The 21,774-nt window shown below is 40.9% G+C and overlaps 1 protein-coding gene and 1 long non-coding RNA gene across 7 annotated transcripts in view; one reads left to right on the forward strand and one right to left on the reverse strand.

Moving 5' to 3' along the window:
* Window positions 1-21,774, forward strand: part of CEP85L (centrosomal protein 85L) — a 97,527-nt gene that overhangs the window by 58,194 nt on the left and 17,559 nt on the right. For all 5 annotated transcript variants that reach the window (XM_081905437.1, XM_081905440.1, XM_081905439.1 and 2 more), the window contains one exon: window positions 11,377-11,498. In XM_081905437.1, coding sequence (XP_081761563.1) covers window positions 11,377-11,498 — 122 coding nt within the window. The remainder of the gene's footprint in view (window positions 1-11,376; window positions 11,499-21,774) is intronic.
* LOC309366715 lies at window positions 12,512-14,484 on the reverse strand. 2 transcript variants are annotated; one of them, XR_014166852.1, is made up of 3 exons: window positions 13,498-13,810; window positions 13,054-13,451; window positions 12,512-12,885 (listed from the first exon to the last, which is right to left on the reverse strand). It is a non-coding gene; the product is annotated as an uncharacterized lncRNA (long non-coding RNA). The 2 variants fall into 2 exon arrangements; XR_014166853.1 differs by lacking the exon at window positions 13,498-13,810 and adding an exon at window positions 14,193-14,484 and having other exon boundaries at window positions 12,520-12,885; window positions 13,054-13,193.

The following is a 21,774-nucleotide window of genomic DNA, read 5'->3' on the forward strand; positions in this document are numbered from 1 at the left end:
GTTTGCCACTGCATGCCTAAGAGCTGCCTTTCTAACCAGGCTGCCAAAAACATTTTAAGCCATGGTTGAGGCATAATGCTGCTGCAAACCTATGTGCTTGTGGAAGGGGTCATATATCATTAAGCAGAGCAGAAGCTTTGAATGGAGAGTGTCCCGGTTTAAATTGCTGGCATCTCCAGTTAAAGAATCTCTAGTAATGTGTCTTCTTTCTGAGAGACTACAGACAGTGCTGAGATACAATGACCAATGGACTGAACCCAGTCTTGTATTTAATCCTGGTAGCCTTGGGCAAGAAAGGATTGCTAGCAGGCATGCCAATGGAATTCCACACTGGAAGTGGGTGGACAAGCAGAGTAGGGATGGAGCTTTCCATTCCTCTTCTGCCAGTCCCTAGCAGGCTTGTGTTAAGTTATGTTGTGTTGTACTGTAAACTTTTGTGGAATTACAAGGCTGGGCTGAACCAACATGAGACAGTTTAATATATTCATAAATGCATTTTTTGTGGGATTACATCCCATATACAGCACAGTAAGGAGGACATGGCCTACATGCCTGTAATGAAGAAAACATTCAAGTCATACCATGGAAATGGCTAATGTCATTATGCACACAAACTAAATATCAGACCTAAAGCTCTATATTGTTGTGATATTCTGTAGAACCATTCTTCAGAAGAGATAAGCAATTATAAAGGCAGTTTGCTTTTTGGGAGGGATTGTTTTATTTTGTTTGATTATTTTGTTTGATTTTGAGGCATTTTTTTTAGACTTGCCCTCTTGTTGGGACCCATGTCTTATTTGAAGTTGTTTTTCTTACTAAAAACAATTTATTGCTTTAGAAAAAGGAAACTATTCACTGGGAACAAAACCAGAAAGTTTGCTTAACTAATAACAAATAAGACCAAATTTAGAATGTTAACATAGAGCATGAGAATGCTATTAATTCAGTTCTGAGAGTTCCTTCTCTTCTGCACCCTGGATTGGTCTCAAGGGAGTTGAACGATGATGTAGTGGACACCACATTTCTTACCTCTGCACAAAATAAAAAAAGATTTGCAGAGTTGGGAATAGACACTAAAGACTGGTTGCAATGGCAGTACTTTTTTCAACCATAATGATATTGGGAATTGCTGCTGATTGTACCCTGTTCTTTGTCCACATGAATGAACTTGAGGGTGTTCAAAGCTGAAATGTATTCTGGAAGTGGTCCTAAGAATTTGTAAACACTAGTACTGACATTTAATAAGTCAAAATGAAAACAAGTATTGTATTGTTCCTATGAATGAAAATTAGTTTTAATATCACATAGAAAACCCTAAAATATTTTAAGCCCTCAGAATCACCATCAATCTCCCCCCCCCCCCAGCCTTCCTCTTGGAATAGTATAACCTTTACGACAGTAGAGAATATCTGGGTTGTCATTAATATTAATGATCAGCGTTTATATTCCCCCCCCCCCCGGTCATGCACTGTAAGGCCTATAGTCATGAACATGTCAATCAGGCTTTAAGATTAAGGGCAAGAAACCACTTCTTTGGCGTTTTGACCTGTTTGGAAGGTTTATAGAAAGAAAGCTAAAAACTAGGTTGTTAGGTTGGACCACACAGTGTGAATTCATAATAATTTTTCCCACCATGTAACATGTTACTTTAGAAAACATTACTTATTTGGCATAAACAGCAGCAGCAGCTCTTGTGTTAAGAGTCTTGTAACTTCGGAGCTGTACTGAGTGTTTTTCTGATAAACTGTTCCAAGAAGCACCAAGATTAGCTGTGTTCTTTGACATGTTATGAGTGCTGGATGAACGCAGAGGCAAAGGCATATGAAGGAGAGATAAAAGGCTGAAATGCCAGTTGAGGTACTGTTCTAGTAAGCAAGAATTCTGGTACTGGATTATCTCTACTTTAGCAGCAATTACAGACTAGAGGCCAAAGATTACATTTGTCACTCAAGCTGTTAAGATTTTCAATGGTTTACATTTTCAGTGGTTTACATTTTTACAGGGAGAGCATTCTGGCTCTGTACAAAGTATAATGAAGTAGAATTTACTGTAACTATCTAGAAAAGTGCCTTTCAAGGTTTAAGCAGCAATGGTCTGACTCTCCCCATTAAAGACTATTCAGTATGTACAGTTCACTCTTTCCCACTGGTCTGCCTAGTCTTGGGTCAGGAGAAGGAGGGAAATTAATGAAAGCCTATGACTACAAAGATAGTTGTTTTTAAAACAGGTTGTTTTTAAAACTTAAAATGTGTGCTTTAATTTGACTGTGGTAAAATTTGACTGTGGTAAATTTGACTGTGGTAAAAGAAGAGACAGGTCCCACAATTTGCCTCTTGGTTCATTCAAAGTATAGATCTCAATCTCTCACCTCCCTTTTTCTTTTGAAAAGAAAGGTTCGTGGCTATGTTGGTAGTTTGAATCTTAGAACATAAGAAGAGCCTGCTGGTTCTGGCCAATGGCTTATCTGGTCCAGGATCCTGTTCTCAAAGTAGCCAACCAGTTAACTGTGGGAAACCCATAAGCATGAACTGAGCACAAGAGCACACTCTCCTCCTTTGATTTCCAGCAACTAGTATTGAGAAGCATTACTTCCTCCAACTCTGGAGGCAGAGCATGGCCATCATAGCTAGTAGCCATTGGTAGCACTCGTCTCCATGAAATCTTGCTAGAAAAGACCTCCTTCACAAAGGATTTCCTTGGTTTAGGAGATTAGGGAATGAGTTTGAATGTTTTGCTTACAGCCAAGGCCATCACAATGTGGGCATATGTCATACTTTAGTGTGGATTTGGAGGACAGGTTTTTTGATGGCACTTGTATATTAATTTCTAGTGCCTCATTTAATGCATATAAATAAATGTGTATACCTCATAAAAGGGCTGTTCAGTACCTGCAACCAAGAGGAACAAAGTCCACCAATCATGCATGGTATTCTACCTTAGTCTTGGCAAACCTACTTTTGTTGATGCCAAAAAAGGATGGTTCCAAGGATGTTTAGCTTTGTGGATCATGTTGTATTGGTCTGCCCCATGTTGTGAGGTATGTTTAGTTTGAGACAGCTATGGAATCCCAAACTGGCTTTGAAGGAATCTTATGATAGATCCATTATTATTTTTTTTGGTTAATGACCATGAATAGTTCATAGGCCACCATCAAACGAGAGCATTTTACACAGAGATGTCTACGATGCTAGCTACAGAGATGGAAATATCAGTTAAGAAGTTAAGAGTCATGAAACGCTTGTTTACCAAGCAGGTGGTAGGAATTCTGTGCTCAAAGTCCTGTTCATTACAGTTAAATAAATCCCATAGCAATTTTCCCATCTCCTTTTAAATGCTGGGTAGAATCCAGGCCAAAGTACACAAACTACAAGCTTCACTCACTATAGTAAAAGATCTATGTGCTTAAGTTTCTTCCATTGAAAGCAATGAAATTTCATAATTAAGAGTTTGGTTTTGGCTGGATTATGCAAATAATAGTCCCACAGTGTTTTGTGGGAATTACATCTTGATCGTTTACATGGGTATACTAATGCTTGCTATCAAATAAGTATGCATTAGATTGCATTCTTTATCAAACATACCTTTCTGCCATTCAGTATCCAGAAAAATGCTAAATAAAATAAAATAAAATAAAAATCTGACAATGCAATCCTATTGCATGTTTACTCAGAAGTAAGTCCCATTGTGAGATTTAATTGTCAGGTTAAGTGAGTGAGTGTTTATTTTAGGCTCCCAGTTTTTTGGGGGAATCTTCCTAATTTCTCTCTAAAATAACATAGATTCCTCCCTGCTTCTCATATAACTTGGAGTAAATAAGTGATTCATATTCCAATAAATTCTGTTTTGAGTGAAACTATGTTGAGTAAAGTACATAATATATTCCTCCACATTTACTATAAATACCCATGCAAAGGAATTCTGGTGTTTGTGTCTTACGCAGAATTCCTTCATGTTGGCACATCCCAGATCTCTCAGATATAAATAGTAATAAATAAATGCACACTGGAGAATCAAGTCCAGTTTTTGGAAACATCAGAATTAACTGCTGATGCAGTTGTTATAAATGGATCCGGACAAGATTCTGGGAGGCACTATGGTAAGACAGGTTTAGCAATATGTGTTAATTTGCTTCCTGTGTCATCTTCTGAGCTTCTTTGTGGCCACAAGTAGACAGTTTAATGATGATGTTCTCTGAGAGTGAACAAAATATATTCTTTTCCTTCTCCTCCTCATTTTTGTTTCATGTTAAAAGCCTTTAGGCTGCATGATTATAAGAAAAATCTATATAAACCAGGGATGGCCAACCCATAGCCCTCCAACAAATCACATCATACTTCACAGGTCTGCTGGGGCTGGTGGAGTTGGAGTCTAGCAACACCTGGAAGTCACAGTTCACCACCACTGATCTAGACCATAACTGCTTCTCACACATTTAAATGAGGAGTGCACTTTAATGAGTTCCCATCCATGTCTACAAACATGCACACATGTAAAATGAGAGACTCTACAGGCATCCAGTTTTTAAAAACCTGTAGATGACACAGCCACTTTGGCCATTTAAGGGTCTTTGAACTAGTTACATGTTTTCTCATGCTCACTGTTACATTTTCATGGATTTTCATGCATGAGCACAACTTCTACTCACGCAAGGCAGCCTTTGAATTCCTGTAAAGATGGTAGACACAGGTTTTCCTCGGATGGCCTTTATCAAGCTGCTGACTTTTAAAAGTCAAGTGTCCTATCAAGCACCCTTCATGGTGTCAAGTGGTAGAGGTTAGTTTTTTTGGAACAGAGCCAAATCGTTAAGCCCTTTCACTTATTCCCCACAATAAATTACTTGACAATTTTTCCGTTTTCTTCATGGCCTTCTTGCAATTACAACAGTTACAGAGCCTACAGATTGCTTTTCCGGACGGTAATAGTCACATTGGTAGCAGGTGGGTCCTCCTTCCCCTTGTGCATTTGCTCCTTACCAGTCCTGCTGCGTTCTTGAAGGAACACTTCATCTGATTGTCATAGTGCTCCACATGCCTAATCTGTAATCAAAACTGCATTATGTTTTCCTGTTTATCCAAGAAAATGCTACATTTTATTTGATTCTTTGATGTTGAATTTATGGCAGCCGTGGGGTTTTTTTTGTTTTTGGGGGGGATCCTTTTCATACTTTGGTTAGATAATAGAATCCTGCTCTCTAAGTAACTGCATTTGACAGCATCTAGGCTCTCCCCTTCTCTTGGAAGTGCTGGATGTCCCTCCATTGATGAGTTGAAGAATGGCATCAACTCTCAGGCATGTGGTGAAGCCCCAGGACAGGACAGAATCCCAACAGAAGGGCTGAAAGCCAGCTTCAGTTCCTTCCTCATGACACATCTCCATGGCCACATCTTGCATTGTTGGGAACAGGGATCTGCACCACAAGACATGTGTGACTCCAGCATGCAAATCTCTACAAGAACAATTGTGACCACCATTATTGTATCAACTATCATGAAATCTCCCTGCTAAGTACTGTGGGGAAAGCTTTCACCTGTGTAAATCTCAACAGATTACAGCTACTCATTAATAAGGTGTATTGTCACAATGTGGGTTTAGAGCTTAGAGGTCAACAGTTGACCTGATTTTCTCACTGCACTGGCTGCAGGAGAAATGCTAAGACCAGAGACACTCCTTGTGCACCACCTTCATAGATCTGATGAAGGCCTTTGACCTCATCAGCATTGGTGACCACATGCTACCCAGAGTGGCTGGGGCAATCCAGTCAGATGGGTGGGGTACAAATAATAACATTATTATTATTTCGCTTGAGGTGGTAGACAATTTTGTCAAACTGGACTCCACCAATACCAGCAACCTTTTCATCAATGCTAAGCTGGACAAGGGTATTGGCAAGGCAGCTATTGCAATGACTTGCCTCTCCAAAAAGGTATGGAAGAGTGTGATGCAAACATCCAATACCAATATCTGGTCTACCAGGCTTGTGTGTTGAGCACTCTGCTTTATGAAAGTGAATCCTGGGCAATTTACAACCTCCAGTAGTGACTCCTCAATGCCTTCCATATGTGCTGTGTTAGGAAGATTTTGGGCATCTCATGGCAGGACAGAGTCTCAGACAATGATGTCTTCTCCCAAGCCCATATTCCCAGCATGTTCACCCTTATGCCTTAGCAACATTTACACTGGCTTGGTCATATCCACAGAATGGAAGCTGGCAAGATCTCCAAGGACATGTTCTACAGAGTGATGGCTTCAGGAACTAGGCCTGTTGCCAGATCCAAGTCTGCATCACAAAGATATCTGCAAATGTGGCATGAATGCTGCTGACATCAACCCTGCCTTATGGGAATCCTCGGCAGACTATCGCAGGGCCTGGTGACAGTCAGGTTGTGTAACCACAGCAGTGACCAGAGGAATGATTACTGGGAAGAATCACCATGGTGCATCTGCTGCAGCAAAATCAGATGCCTTCATCCACCCCACCTGCAATAAAACATGTTTCTCCCATATATCATAGAATCATAGAGTTGGAAGAGACCACAAGGGCCATCGAGTCCAACCCCCTGCCAAGCAGGAAACACCATCAGAGCATATGGTTGTCAAGCCTCTGCTTAAAGACCTCCCAAGAAGGAGACTGTTGGCTCATGTCAAGTTTGTGGTCAACCAAGACTCCTAGATCCTTTTCACATGTACTGCTCTCAAGCCAGGTGTCACCCATCTTGTATTTGTGCCTCTCATTTTTTTTTTGCCCAAGTGCAATACTTTACATTTCTCCCTGTTAAAATTCATCTTGTTTGTTTTGGCCCAGTTCTCTAATCTGTCAAGGTTGTTTTGAAGTGTGATCCTGTCCTCTGGGGTGTTAGCCACCCCTCCCAGTTTGGTGTCATCTGCAAATTTGATCAGGATGCCACAGCTGGTGCTGTAAAACTCCAGTGGTTTGACTTTACCCTTGAAAGGTGCACACTTCCATTGTCTCCTAAGACAGATGCCAACAAGTAACTCTGAAGTAAATCTGAAGGAGTCTGAATCGTTATTAAGGTCATTTTTTAAAATTTGTGCATGCAACACTTGGAAAGCCCTCCATTGCACTTTGGCATTGCGTTACACATGAGTACATATTAAATGTCACTGGCATATACGTTCACAGTACTTCTTATACTGTAGAACACTGACAGAAGAGCTGTCGTTAAAGTGTATTTGTATGTTGTATGTATGTAGGCCACAGGCAACCCAAAGATTTCTTTTGTTTTCAGTCAACCAAAATAGTTGACATTTCTTGATCTTTGAGTTAACAGTAGTGCTAACACCAGATGATTATTATATCACTACTAATATTAGTATTAGTATACATTCTTGTTTACTGTTAAGATCCCTTGATCGTGGTGTTTTGCTGTATAACATGCTAAACACATTTCAAAGAAGGTGATAGTTTGTAAAGATCACTAGAGAATTCGAATGTAATGGGAAGATAATATGAACACTTATTAAAACAAGTGCTTCTATACTTAGGACAGACCTTCTGTTATCTCTGGAAAATTCCAGACACACTTGCTCTGAACGTCATCTGAAGTGCCACCTAGAAGTGTTGTCCATAATATTGGCCAGAATATAAGTGGAAGGCTTTCTGGCAAATGTGTTACTGACTTTGGTGCAGGGCTTAAAGGAATTGTCCCGTCCCCCCATTTGTTTTAACATTATGTGTTAAGTTTTTTAGCTGGTCCATAGGTATGTAGTATGAGTCACCCCGCTGGAGACACTTCTGTCACTGAAGTGTGCTGGCTCCAGGAGGTGTCATAAAAGAAGATGAATTAGATAAATCACAAATGAGATAAAAATAGTATTTTTTTCCTCTCATAGTTTAGCTAGGATTACAGTGACTCTTCTTCTGAAGGGTGGGGGGCATTTCTTGGAAAACTGCTTAACCTGGAAAGTAGAAGCAGAATGGGTAACTATGTAACACTGAACAAAAATGAAGGTGCAAGTGCCTCTATTTACAGTGTTCCATCAGTTTGTGGAATCAGTGGACAAATTTACACTAAAATTGCGTCATTTAGAAGCCCATGATGGAAACACTCTGCTAGTGTTTAATTTAGCTTTCTGCATTTCTCTTAAAATAGCCACTTGTGTTTGTCAAATTCTCTATCATTATATAGAGGCAAAGACCGGTCTTTCATTCTGCATGAGTGATATTGGCTGCTAGTTGGGTATTTGTAACATGGAATGGTAGCTTCCAGCATTCCAGTAGTGTTCCAGGGTGTGGTCATAACAGCTGTAATTTCCTTGTATTTTGGAACTTGCATGAACATGGGAAGCCCTTAAAACAGCATGTTGAACTAAAAGGTTTTTTGTTAATTGACTACACATATGTTTAGTATTGAGAAATCAGTTCCCAAGTGCAAAATCTAATACACAAAATGGGCAGCATGGAACTTAGCGATTTTCCAGAAGGTTGCTTCTTTTATCAGCTGGAGTGCTTTAATGAGAGGCATGTGAACATAATCTGTTCATGTGCCCTCTGAAAGTCAAAGGCAGGCTCATAGATCCATGTAGATGGCACAATGATGATACTACAAAACATAGCTCTGTTGCTTCAAAGCCCTCACTAGGATGCTGGCAGTGAAAGAGCTGCTGTCTGGAAGTGGCCTTAGGGGGAAAAGCAGGGTGGTGGTGGTAATAGCACACAGGCTTCACCACTGAGCGGAAGCACAATCTGTGGAACCTAAAAGAAAGGTGTGGGCATCCAGTAGGCACTATTCCATTGATCTCTCTCTAATGTAAAGGGGCAATAGGATCAGAAACTGAAATAATTTTGTGTCACCTATTTCAGTCCCCAGCAGTGGAAGGCTTCATTTAAATTCACCATTCTTTTAGGGGCCTTGCACTGTTTGCCAACCTAAATATGTGTTGATGCAATATGAGACCATTGCTTGCTTTTTTTTAAGCTGTTCTTTCAATAATTGGAATGCCTTTATATCAAGGGTGGGGAACATCTTGCCTGCAGGCCAGACTTGGACCACCAGGCCATTTCCCCTAAAGATGCTCACCTGCCCCGTAGCTGATGTTATAGGTGTTGTCCAGTGTGGGGCAGGTATCGACGTTGCCACAAAAGGATAATTGGGAAAGTGAGCTCCCGGTTGTTCCTTTGCTGGAGCAAGGCGCACACACACACACACACACACACACACTGCTTCCCCTCCCCCACAGGAGAGGGCAACTTCTTCAATAGCTTCAGGCAGCTTCCATTGAAACCACTGCTAAAACAGCTTTCCATCTCCATTTTAGTGGTTTCAGTGGAAACAGCTTGTTGCTATCAGAGCAAGTCAATACTTGAAAATGGTTCTCATGATCTCTTTAACTTTTCTTTTCCTAGGGCAATTGCTCTGTCCTTCACCCATTTATTATGCATACTGTATGTTCCAAATACTATCTTTGTTATATTCTGGATTGCCTATGGTGTGCTTTCATGGTTAAAATGTGGAAACCAAAGCTGAAGACACAGATGGATATCAAAGCCTCACCTGTGTATAGAGTAATACTTGAAGTTTCATATATTTACAGATTTAGATTAGACTGGCCTAGGGTTCTGATTTAAGTAATTTTATGTTATGTTTTTAAAAACCTTCTATTGTGCTTTTTTCTGTCATACTAAACTCAAAAAGCAGTTCAGCTATAATCCTCAAAGAGCTTACTTTTAGAATTGAACAGTTGTCTTTTTAGGAATTTTTCACAATTAAAAATAAATAAAGAGTTGATTGGATCCTTTAGAATTCTAACATCAATATTTAAGAATACCAGGTACTCTTGTCTTTCAGTAACATAGAATTTAATCTGCTTAGGAACCTGCTGTGTGTATTCAACACCATGTGTTCTATATGAATCAAGAGTGCCTTTGTTGTTCTGGGCTGTATCAAGGGAAGTATATTTATAGCACTAGGGGTGGAAGAGTTGGATGCAAGTAGTGGAAAAATCAAGTGTGTGCTTTGGAACAAGGAGCAAAAACAATTACGTCTGAACACGAAAGTTTCTTTGAAAACAACACAAGTACAGGTGGTAAATTCAGTGTTGCATTAGTATGAATGTTCTGTCTGTACAAGCATTTCAGCTTGCCAGCTGGAACAATCCCCTCTCTACTCCCCCTTTCTATGCTGTTCTGGGGATTCTCCCAACCCTGCTGGATCCAATTGAGGGGAGAGAGAGGAAAGCCCCACTGGGGCTCCTTAGATGAATCCCACCCAGAATGTGGAACTAGTCTGATCCTGAACTGGTCTGATCCAGCCACTTCTTGGGTTCTTGTCCCTCCCCGCAAACTTCTTCAAGTTTACATATTCGTAATAACATTTTATCTCGGGTTTTTTGAACTCTTGCAGTCCATCAGTTGATTTTATGAGAAGCAATAGATACCTATTTATATGCTAAAAGAAAACCATATTGTTTTATTCACCCTAGGACAGAAACTAATCTAAAACTCACTGAATCCCTTAATATCCTAAAGCCATTCCTTTTGTTCCTGGGTGGCATTTCTTCCAAGCATATGTACCTATTGGATTGAAAGCAAAAAATTCCCAGTAACATGTGTTTTATAAGGGTTTGGAATTGACTTTTAACATATGGCGGCTTGCCCAGTTACTGATAAGGAAGTGCTACTTGTATATAGTTAAACCTGTATGAATAAGGATTGTGGTGTAATTCCAATTTACACGCCACTTTTTTGCACAACCATATTCTTTTGAAATAGATAGCAACTAAAATAGCAACTTCATGTCCTCACCAAGTATCAAGATTTACTTTTTTAATCACTCTCACCATAAAAGTAAAGTTGAAGAATGAGGCCATTATTTTAATGGTGTCTATAATGCAGCAGCTGACCGTGGGGTGGAGTGGAGGTGCTTACCTGACCACCTGGCTGCTGGGTTGCGGCTGCTTACGAGGAGGGGTGCACAGAGTCATTCCAGCAGACTTGTTGATGCATTTACACTACGCCTCACCACGACATTATACTACAAGATCTGCTTTTACTGACTCCTACTAAGCAGCACAGACTGTCAATGGCATAGCTGATATGAGGCAAGATGCTTTATTTGTGCCCTCAGATAATAAACCAGTGAAAAATCACACAAAAAGAAGCCAATGTGAGACTTCAGTTAGCTTTCACTTACATCAAAGAACAAAGCAAGGAAATGTTGCAGATGAAGACTTTATAAATGGCAAAACTACTGTTTGCCAGGTTTCTGTTTCATCTAGGAAGACCAAAGGAAGGACCGCTTTCCAATAGGCTTTCTAAACATACATTTCTCTCAACTAAGCACTTTTAAATGTATAAATGGGTGAGTAAGTGTTGTTTTTCTGCTCTTTGACAATATTCTTTTGCGCATTTCTTCCCAGGTTCTGAGTGGATCATCTCATCAGAGTTACCCAGCAGCAGGCTTTCAGGATTTCAACAATTGGGAATCCCTGATGAAAATCAAAGAAGGATTGCTAAGGCAAAAAGAGATTGTGATTGATCGGTGAGTAAATTCTATCTTACCTCCAGTTGCTTGGAGGTTGCCTTGTAAATTGGTTGAGTGTCCCAGAGACTGATTTCCAAAAATGATTATGTGCCCCCCATCAAACAAACAAACAAACAAACAAACAAACAAACATGAAAGATGAGTACAAGGGTTTCACATCAAATTTCACAAATAGCTGAACAGTAGAAATGGCCAGGAGAAGGATTGAAAAAACATCAGGTATCATCATGTTAATCATTGGTACCAGGTATAGTTCTGGAATTATAAAGCTGCCTTTTATTGTCAGACGGTTGGTTCGTCTTGCCTCTGACTGTTCTCCAAGGTTGCTTTTCCCAAGCACTGTGGCCAGTCTTGTTTGACTGAGATACCAGGGATTGACTCTGGGATCTTTCATATACAAAGCATTAAGATATAGAACTTCTGGGTATCACACTTCAAAAAAGATATCATAGAGTTAGACATGGTAGAGAAAGGGACAGGGGTTTGAGTACCTTCCATATGAGGGAAAGCTGAAATGTTTGTGGACTTTTAATTATAACAAAAGAACAATTTGGGAAGGAAACTTGATGGAACTTCATAAATAATGAATAGCATTGAGAAAGAGAAACACTATTCCCTCTTGGTAAAAGAAAATTCAGCACATAACACACAATTGATTCATGGCATTCTTGAGTCATGGAGAATTGATGAAACCATTGTATTTGTCTCAGGAGTATTGCTTAATTGGGAATCTAACAGACAAAACCGAGTTAACAGGTGCACCCATGCTAGAGTTTACAGATTTCAGTATGAGCAGGATGCAAAATTAGGAATGAGTCTCAAGTCTTTTACATTATGAATCAGTTACATAGTGTGTATTGCATTCAAGTGCATGGAACCCCATATACAGTACCATACAAGAGTACCATACAAGTACCATACAAGAGCCTCTAATTTTCTAGTAAGTAATCAAATCTTGATACCGTATTTTTCGCTCTATAGCACGCACGTGACCATAACACGCACATCGTTTTTAGAGGAGGAAAACAAGGGGAAAAACATTCTGAAACAAACAGTGGATGTATCATTTTTGTGCTTCATGCTGTGGCCACAGACATGTGATCTGATGGTGAATTTGGGGTGACCCAATGCAAAAATCCTGAGAATCCCTGTGGATCCATGCTTTGTAACCACGTTTTTGCACCATTGCAGCCCCAGGCAACAGTGGGTGTGTGATTTTTGGGGGGCAGGCTGTAGCCATGGACATGCTATGTGATCTGATGGTGAATTTGGGGTGACCCAATGCAAAGATCCTGAGGATCCATGTGGATCCATGCTTTTTAACCACATTTTTGCACCATTGCAGCCCCAGGCAACAGTGGGTGTGTGATTTTTGGGGGGCAGGCTGTAGCCATGGACATGCTATGTGCTCTGATGGTGAACTTGGGCTGACCCAGTGCAAAGATCCTGAGGATCCATGTGGATCCATGTTTTGTAACCACGTTTTTGCACCATTGCAGCCCCAGGCAACAGTGGGTGTGTGATTTTTGGGGGGCAGGCTGTAGCCATGGACATGCTATGTGATCTGATGGTGAATTTGGGGTGACCCAATGCAAAGATCCTGAGGATCCATGTGGATCCATGCTTTTTAACCACATTTTTGCACCATTGCAGCCCCAGGCAACAGTGGGTGCGTGATTTTTGGGGGGCAGGCTGTAGCCATGGACATGCTATGTGATCTGATGGTGAATTTGGGGTGACCCAATGCAAAGATCCTGAGGATCCATGTGGATCCATTCTTTTTAACCACATTTTAAGTGGGGAGGGAAGGAAAAACACAGAACGGACAAGGAGCACGAGAGGGGTGTGCAGAGAAGCAGCTGGCTAAGAATGCAGGAGAGGGGTATAACGGGAGGGAGGAAAGGAAGGCAAAAGTTTTCCCTCACCTACCCACTCAAGCCAGCCAGCTCGCTGCGCTCTCTCTCGCTCTCTCCCTCCTGCATGTTTTCAGCAGCACTCTGCTTTCCCCTCTGCTTGCCTGGAGGGGAGGGGCTTTCCCTGCTCTTTGTTCCGTTTTAGCAAACACAGCAAGGAAACAGAGGAGGGTGGGCAGTAAGACCCTGAGGCAGAATGCAGGAAAGCAGCCGCTTCCTCTTTTCAGGTTTCCCTTCTCCGAGACGCGCGATTTGATTTTTACCTGATTTTTTTTGCCATTTGGCTCCAGGGACCACACATTCGCTCAATAACACGCACAGACATTTCCCCTTCCTTTTTAGGAGAAAAAATCTGCGTGTTATAGAGGGGAAAATACGGTATATTGACAGCATTTCCTGTTTAATATTCTTCTCCAGCTCTATGGCTCTCAGCAGAGTTGATGTATCTAGAGCAGAGATTTTCAACCTTTTTGAGTCCGCAGCTCCCTTGACCAACTACCGTATTTTTCGCTCTATAACACGCACCCGACCATAACCCGCACATAGTTTTTAGAGGAGGAAAACAAGAAAAAAAAATCTAAACGAAACAGTGGATGTATGATTTTTGTGGTTCATGTTGTGGCCACAGACATGTGATCTGACGGTGAGTTTGGGGTAGCCCAATGCAAAAATCCTGAGGATCCATGTGGATCCATGCTTTGTAACCACATTTTTGCACCACTGCGGCCCCAGGCAACAGTGGGTGCATGCTTTTTTGGTACAAGCTGTAGCCATGGACATGCTATGTGATCTGATGGTGAATTTGGGGTGAGCCAGTGCAAAAATCCTGAGGATCCATGTGGATCCGTGCTTTGTAACCACGTTTTAGGTGGGGAGGGAAGGAAACGCACTCAAGGGACAAGGAGCACGCGTGGGGTGTGTGGAGAGGGATGCTGCTAATAATGCAGAAGAGGGGTATAAGAGGAGAAGGAATACGCGTGGTGTGTGTGGAGAAGGATGCTGCTAATAATGCAGAAGAGGGGTATAAGAGGAGAAGGAACACGCGTGGGGTGTGTGGAGAGGGATGTTGCTAATAATGCAGGCGAGGGGTTTAAGGGGAGAAGGAACACGTGTGGGGTGTGCGGAGGGAAGGAAGGGGAACCATGGATCCTCTGCTCACGACTGCAGCAGATCCCCCCGCCATCCGTAGGCATTCGCTCCATAACACACACAGACATTTCCCCTTACTTTCTAGAAGGAAAAAAGTGAGTGTTATGGTGCGAAAAGTACGGTACATTATTTCTGCAGCAGCCGTGTGGGGCTCAGGAGCCCAGTTATGTTACCCCTTGCCTGCAGAGCTGGCAGCCTCTCAGCCTCTTTCGAATGCTCAGCCTCCTCTCCAGTCTCCTTGGGAGTCCTCCAGGAAGCTGCTGCTGCCGTCTCTGATCTCTGAGCTGCCCCCGCCCCGCCGCCCTCGCCCCAAAGAGAGCTTATAGCCAGGGCTGCTGCAGTAAACAGCTGTGCAAGTCTTGGGGAGGCAGAGACGTGAGAGGAGAGAGGGAAGGAAGGAGGGACAGAGGCCAGTATTGCCTGCTGCACCCCTAACCATCATTCAAGGTACCCCAGGATGCAACGGCACACTGATTGAAAACCACTGATCTGGAGGATTGATCTAGCATATTTGACATGAATATGGTAGAATATGGTATCCTTGCAATTTATGCTTTCAAAATTGATAGCAGTCCCATCTTTAACAGATCCTAACCTCATCAAGGTTTTCACAGATGTCACGAGAGCACTTTCTAGGTAACAGAAACAAATTCAAAGTTTTTTTCATTTGGTAGTTCCCATTTTTGTGTGTACTTTTATTGCTAAAGTCATAGGATGAGGCCTATTGCACAGCGTTGTTTATCAAAGGCTCACTAACCTCCTTGTGGACTTTTAACTTAATTTGTGTAAGAAATGTTTGATACTGATGCCAAACAAGTTGCAAATTATACTTAGATGTTATAGTGGAATGGGTCCCTTTTCCTTTGTAACCACCTATGGTCCCTTGGAAGGGGGTGGTGGCCCTGTATAGCACTCGTTGTAATGTGACAAGCTACAATAAGTGTGGTCAGAAGTGCTATGAGCTTGCATAGGGGTCCCCGGCCCCTTCTCACTTGCCTCAACAAAAATGCAAAAAAAGAAGAAGCACAAGTTAATACTGCTGGATTGGCATGTTGAGAATATGGAAACTAAAAAGAGTTAGTCACATAGTAAAGGAATATGATTACCCCAGAAACTGCCAAAATAGGTAGGTCTGAGAATGCTGTCAGTAACATAAAATAAAATTCTTAACACTCCGGTCTGGTCATGTGTTTTGGTCCAGTGAAAGAGAGATAGGTTCATGACTCTATGATGGATGAGTGAGCTCCTTTAAGAATATGGAGCTCACATTAATACTACATTTTATTTTAGGGGTAGTCTAGTTACAGTTTTTATAATGCATCAAGGAAGGAAGGAAGGAAGGAAGGAAGGAAGGAAGGAAGGAAGGAAGGAAGGAAACAAAACAGAATTTAACACATGTGTAAGCATTTTACTCCCTTCTGTTTAATCTAGAGAAGGATTATTTCTTGTTTTGTTTCATTTTGCTGTACGTGACTTCTTTTGATTAGTTAAAAAATATTGAATACCACATGACTTTTTAACACTAGAGGGAGCAATGGATTCTTGTATGGTTTTAAGTAGTATATTTGCTGCTTCACTCTATTGAAAGCATACACACATTACAACTATTGTCTTGTAACACTTGGGATTGTTCTGACCTTGATTGGCCATTGCATGCTATGCATTTCCAACGCTCATGCTGGCTGGCACTGTCTGTTTGGCAAGGATTGCCTAGAATGGTAGTGTGAATAAATGCCAAATGCTAAACGTATGACATAACTCTCTGAAAATAATAGCACACTCATCAACAATTGCTACGTTCTTTTCTAAACAGCTTAGGGACACTCAAAGGGCTTTTAAGGGAAGGTAAATACAAAGCTTAGGATTTGAGGGAAGAGATCTCATTCCACAGGGCATAATGATGTTTGAAATCCTGAAACAGCTGCTGAATCCTTGGCTTAGTGCCACTATTAGAACTGTGGTTAACTAATAACTAATTCCCTGACCATTGAAATGGATACTTTTGGGGTTTGGGGTCTCGTGAACAAAATACTGTTTCATTACAAGGGTTAGAACCTTGTGCTGGGTATAACCTAATTCTGTACATGCCTACCCAGAAGTAAGTCTGATTTAAATTGCAGGTCAGATGGCAGCAAAATTGTTCAGAAGCAGGTAATCATTCATATATATATATATATATATATATATATATATATATATATATATATATATATATATATATGCTTTCGTAGATTTTCACGGGTACAGGAATGCAGGTTTTGGTGTCCTCGGGTGTCTTCCCGTGTAAAAGTTGGGGTGTCTAGGCGACGTTTCGACGAGGTCTCACTCGTCATCTTCAGGCTGGTGCTTTCGGCTTCTTGTTACTGGAACAGAGCAGGATCTCAGTGTTTGAGTTCCTATAAATACTGTTGAGGGGGTGTGGTGTATAGCCTCCAATGTTCTGGGCAGAGAGGAAGTTCCCAGGCTAGTGTGCCTTTTCTTCTTTTGTTCCTTAATTACTTGAGGGATATCTTGAGTGATTTCTTGAGTGATATCCTGAGTACCACTTAGGTGGGTCATTAGGTGTGGATTAGTTGCTAAAGTCTTTGTGTCTTGACCTCTTGAACTTTGTGAAGAGTTTTTCTGAGAAGATGGCTGTACTGCACTTAGTTGTGCTCTGGCTTGGCTTCGTGTATAGGGGCGAGCTGTGGTTTTGTGGCCTGTGTCAGCCAGATCTGTGTAGGGATTGCAGGGGGGTGCAGCATCCGGAGGTGCCACCATGGTTTGGCTACTGGATGGTGTCTGTAATTTATCTGTGGAGAGGGTCTGGGTTTGGGTCTGGTGTGGTTGATTGGTGATGGCGTTCTGTGTGCCTCTGGATCTGGTGTCAGTTTTTGTGTTAATTGCCAATGGATACCAGCAAAACAGGGTTACGAAGCTAATCCAAAAAGAAACACCCCCCAAAAACCAAGACACAGAAGAAAACAATGGCATGGCCCTCCTTCCTTATATCAAGGGCACTACAGATAAAATTAGCAAAATCCTCCATAAACACAATATCAAAACAGCCTTTTGCACCAACCAAAAAATAGCCAATATCCTCAGAAACCCCAAGGATAAAATCCAGTTGGAAAACCAAGGGGTCTATGAAATACCCTGCAAAGTCTGCCCAGCCACGTACATTGGACAAACAAACAGACGAATAAATGCACGTATCGCAGAACACAAGAATGCCGTCAAAAAAGAAGAAAAAACTTCCTCTCTTTTCCAACACATGAAAGAAACAGGACACGAAATTAATTTTGCAGATTCCAAATTGCTCTTTAACATGGAACATCACCACAAGAGAATAATCATGGAAGCCATCGAGATAGAGAAACACCCCCACAACATGAACAAGCGTGACGACACATCCCGCTTGCCAGACATCTGGAAATTAGCCCTCCCCACAAAAACTGACACCAGATCCAGAGGCACACAGAACGCCATCACCAATCAACCACACCAGACCCAAACCCAGACCCTCTCCACAGATAAATTACAGACACCATCCAGTAGCCAAACCATGGTGGCACCTCCGGATGCTGCACCCCCCTGCAATCCCTACACAGATCTGGCTGACACAGGCCACAAAACCACAGCTCGCCCCTATACACGAAGCCAAGCCAGAGCACAACTAAGTGCAGTACAGCCATCTTCTCAGAAAAACTCTTCACAAAGTTCAAGAGGTCAAGACACAAAGACTTTAGCAACTAATCCACACCTAATGACCCACCTAAGTGGTACTCAGGATATCACTCAAGAAATCACTCAAGATATCCCTCAAGTAATTAAGGAACAAAAGAAGAAAAGGCACACTAGCCTGGGAACTTCCTCTCTGCCCAGAACATTGGAGGCTATACACCACACCCCCTCAACAGTATTTATAGGAACTCAAACACTGAGATCCTGCTCTGTTCCAGTAACAAGAAGCCGAAAGCACCAGCCTGAAGATGACGAGTGAGACCTCGTCGAAACGTCGCCTAGACACCCCAACTTTTACACGGGAAGACACCCGAGGACACCAAAACCTGCATATATATATATATATATATATATATATATATATATATATATATGCGCACACGCGCACACACACACACACACACAGAGAGAGAGAGAGAGATGCCTTTTGCAAATGAAATAAAACACACATTGCTTATTTTTGTTTGTTTTTTTCAGCTGTCTCAGGCTCAAATAGCACATGAAAAGCAGGTATGCACTGCAACATTTTGTTGTGGTGTCCCAACTGTATCCTTAAAAGCCATGTAAGGTCATGGCCATCACCATATTTAGGATTGTTACACGCTATGTGAAGAAATACTTTTGACAATCTACTTGAAATACCTGAAATGAACTAAAATTATGTTTTGTATTCCTGCTGTGCTAGTTGATGTAGAAAGACTATGTGGGGGCTAAAATTAATTCTGATCATACAGCTGTCAAATATGGCTGGCTGAGTTCTTGAAGATGTGCCATTAGTGCATGCAAACTGCATGTATAAACATGCTTTCTTTTATCATGCATTTATTTTTCAGGAGTTACACTGCAGTTGTAAAAGTTCTACATTAATAAGGCTATATAAAATGTTTCTGAACTGACTCAAAATTAGATTCAAAACGGTTGAACTTTTATTGAACCATTTTTTAAAAAAATGTTTGTGTCTGAGCTGAAACTAAACTGGAAAGTCTAAAAATGGTAATGAAGCTAAACAGGAACTGAACATATGTTTAGTTTTTGGGTTTATGGCTACAGAGGAAATGTTAGTTCTTACACTAACATTTGAACAGTGTTATCTAAAGCATATCTAAAGCAAATTTAAAAATGGGGATCTTTTCTGAGTGACTGCTTTGTCTCACAAAATCTGAGTCCCTTTGAAGCTTATTGTACTGTGTTTTATTTATTTAGCAGAATTTGTATACCACTTAATTTTACATAAAACTGATAAGTGGTTTACAAAGAATATGTAAAAGTTAAAGTAAATCCCATGCTGTGGGTTACTAAAACTGGAACAGGTAAAAAGATATGGCAATGTGACAAATGGTTTTACAATTTAAATATTTTTAAATGTTTAATTTTTCAGTGTCAATTTTCATACAGATAAGAAAAATAAAGAAAAATAAAGTTTTTTAAGAGGACAGAATACACACCACAATGACAATACATATTGTCAGCTCACTCGTTCAGTAAAAGTAAAAGTTCAGAAAAGTCTTAAAACAACTTACAATTTAAAAAATTTAATATAGAGTACAATATTAAACATGGATTCAATACAGAACTATATATTTATCTATCATTACTAATTTTCTAAAAGGGCAATTCTTCCTCTCAGTTTGGCTTGTTATTTACACTATAAAAATGTTTCTTGACTTAAAAGTATAATCCTCTGCATTTGGATGCAAAGGACTGCATCTAAGTCATACTCAGAACAGATCCACTGAAATACATGGTCTTAAGGCTCATTGAAGGGACGCAGGTGGCGCTGTGGGTTAAACCACAGAGCCTAGGGCTTGCTGATCAGAAGGTTGGCAGTTCGAATCCCTGCAACGGGGTGAGCTCCCATTGCTCGGTCCCTGCTCCTGCCAACCTAGCAGTTCAAAAGCATGTCAAAGTGCAAGTAGATAAATAGGTACCGCTCCAGCGGGAAGGTAAACGGCGTTTCCGTGCGCTGCTCTGGTTTGCCAGAAGCTGCTTAGTCATGCTGGCCACATGACCTGGAAGCTGTACGCCGGCTCCCTCGGCCAGTAAAGCGAGATGAGCGCCGCAACCCCAGAGTCGTCCACGACTGGACCTATGGTCAGGGGTCCCTTTACCTTTACCTTTTAAGGCTCATTGTTTTCACTAAATCTGCAACTTTGTAAGATACAAATATTACTCAAAGTGTGGATACTATTGGCAGGAGTCAAGTATAACTTTTGGTGATGAGACTATATTATGGGGCACAAAAGCTAACTGTTTTTAGTTTAATAGTTAAAGAGAAAGGAAAGAGAATCAAATGACCCAGTAAACATTCAGACCAGTGATACCCAACGAAGCATTTTGAAAGTTCACAAGTTCACAGTTCTAATAGTGGCACTACCAACTATTTAGAGAAGACTTCATATGAGCTCAATATAGCATATAATTCAAAAAAGATGGGTTGTATAAGAAGTAATTTCTACTCTATAAGGGGTATGGAGGGTTAAATGGGAGAATGATCAAATGAAGAGGTTGTAAAACTGGAGGTACCATTAGGGTGGAAAAATAGAAGCTGATAATTGGAAGAATGTAAGACAAAAAGAGAGGGGAAATACTGCAAATGTTGGAGAGAGTAAAATTATTGTTTTGAATGTTGCAAAATAAGGATTCCACTTTTGTATGTAGACTCAGATCACTACATAGCAGAGACTTGAGGTCTTGCTATCTGGAATGTATTGGAAAATGTTAGAATTACCTGCAGACTGGCAGACAGCCGAGTATATAGTTTCCATTGCTGCACTCTGACTAGGCTTGTGAGATCACCATGCTATCTTTTTTTAAAAGCAAAGCCCTATCATTGTGTGGTTATACAGTGGATTAATAGCAACAGCTGTTGGAGTAACAAAGGATTAAAGCAACCATACAACATTATCAGCAATGAAATGTACGTGGCACAAGGCCTTTTATTGTCAGATAACTCCAGAGATTTATAGGATTATATGTATGGTAGGGAATGTTTTTGCAGTTCATTTTGGCATCCTTTCTGAATACTTTGACAACTTTTTAAAGCTCATGTTAGATTTACTGTGAGAATTAATACTGTGAAATATAATTGCATAAAAAATAAATGAAACATTTTTGTTCTATTTTTTTGCAAGCAACTTTTAGTATTGTTATGTTAATATGTGCAAGTAACAGTTGGTTATGCAAATATTGCATTGAATTCACCTATAACAAAAGGGAATAGTCAGGTATATTGAGCCATTGCATATTACAGGGGATGGTTGAAGCCTTCACGGAATCAAACAGCTTTCTGTTGGCATATGGACACCGATTGTATACAGCCCATCATATTTTAACAAAAGTGACATATAGTCCCAAGTCTTCAATTTAGAGTTCTGATAGCACCGTGAAGGCATACCAGGCCTCCATTAACCTTAGGAGGAGCAGCAAGTGATCTGCTTCAGTTCACAAAGAGCTGCCAAATGTACTGAAGGGAATCAGGAGGTCCCCAC

The sequence above is a fragment of the Podarcis melisellensis genome (genome assembly GCF_964234715.1).
Source record: "Podarcis melisellensis genome assembly, chromosome: 3".
Taxonomy (NCBI): Eukaryota; Metazoa; Chordata; class Lepidosauria; order Squamata; family Lacertidae; genus Podarcis; species Podarcis melisellensis.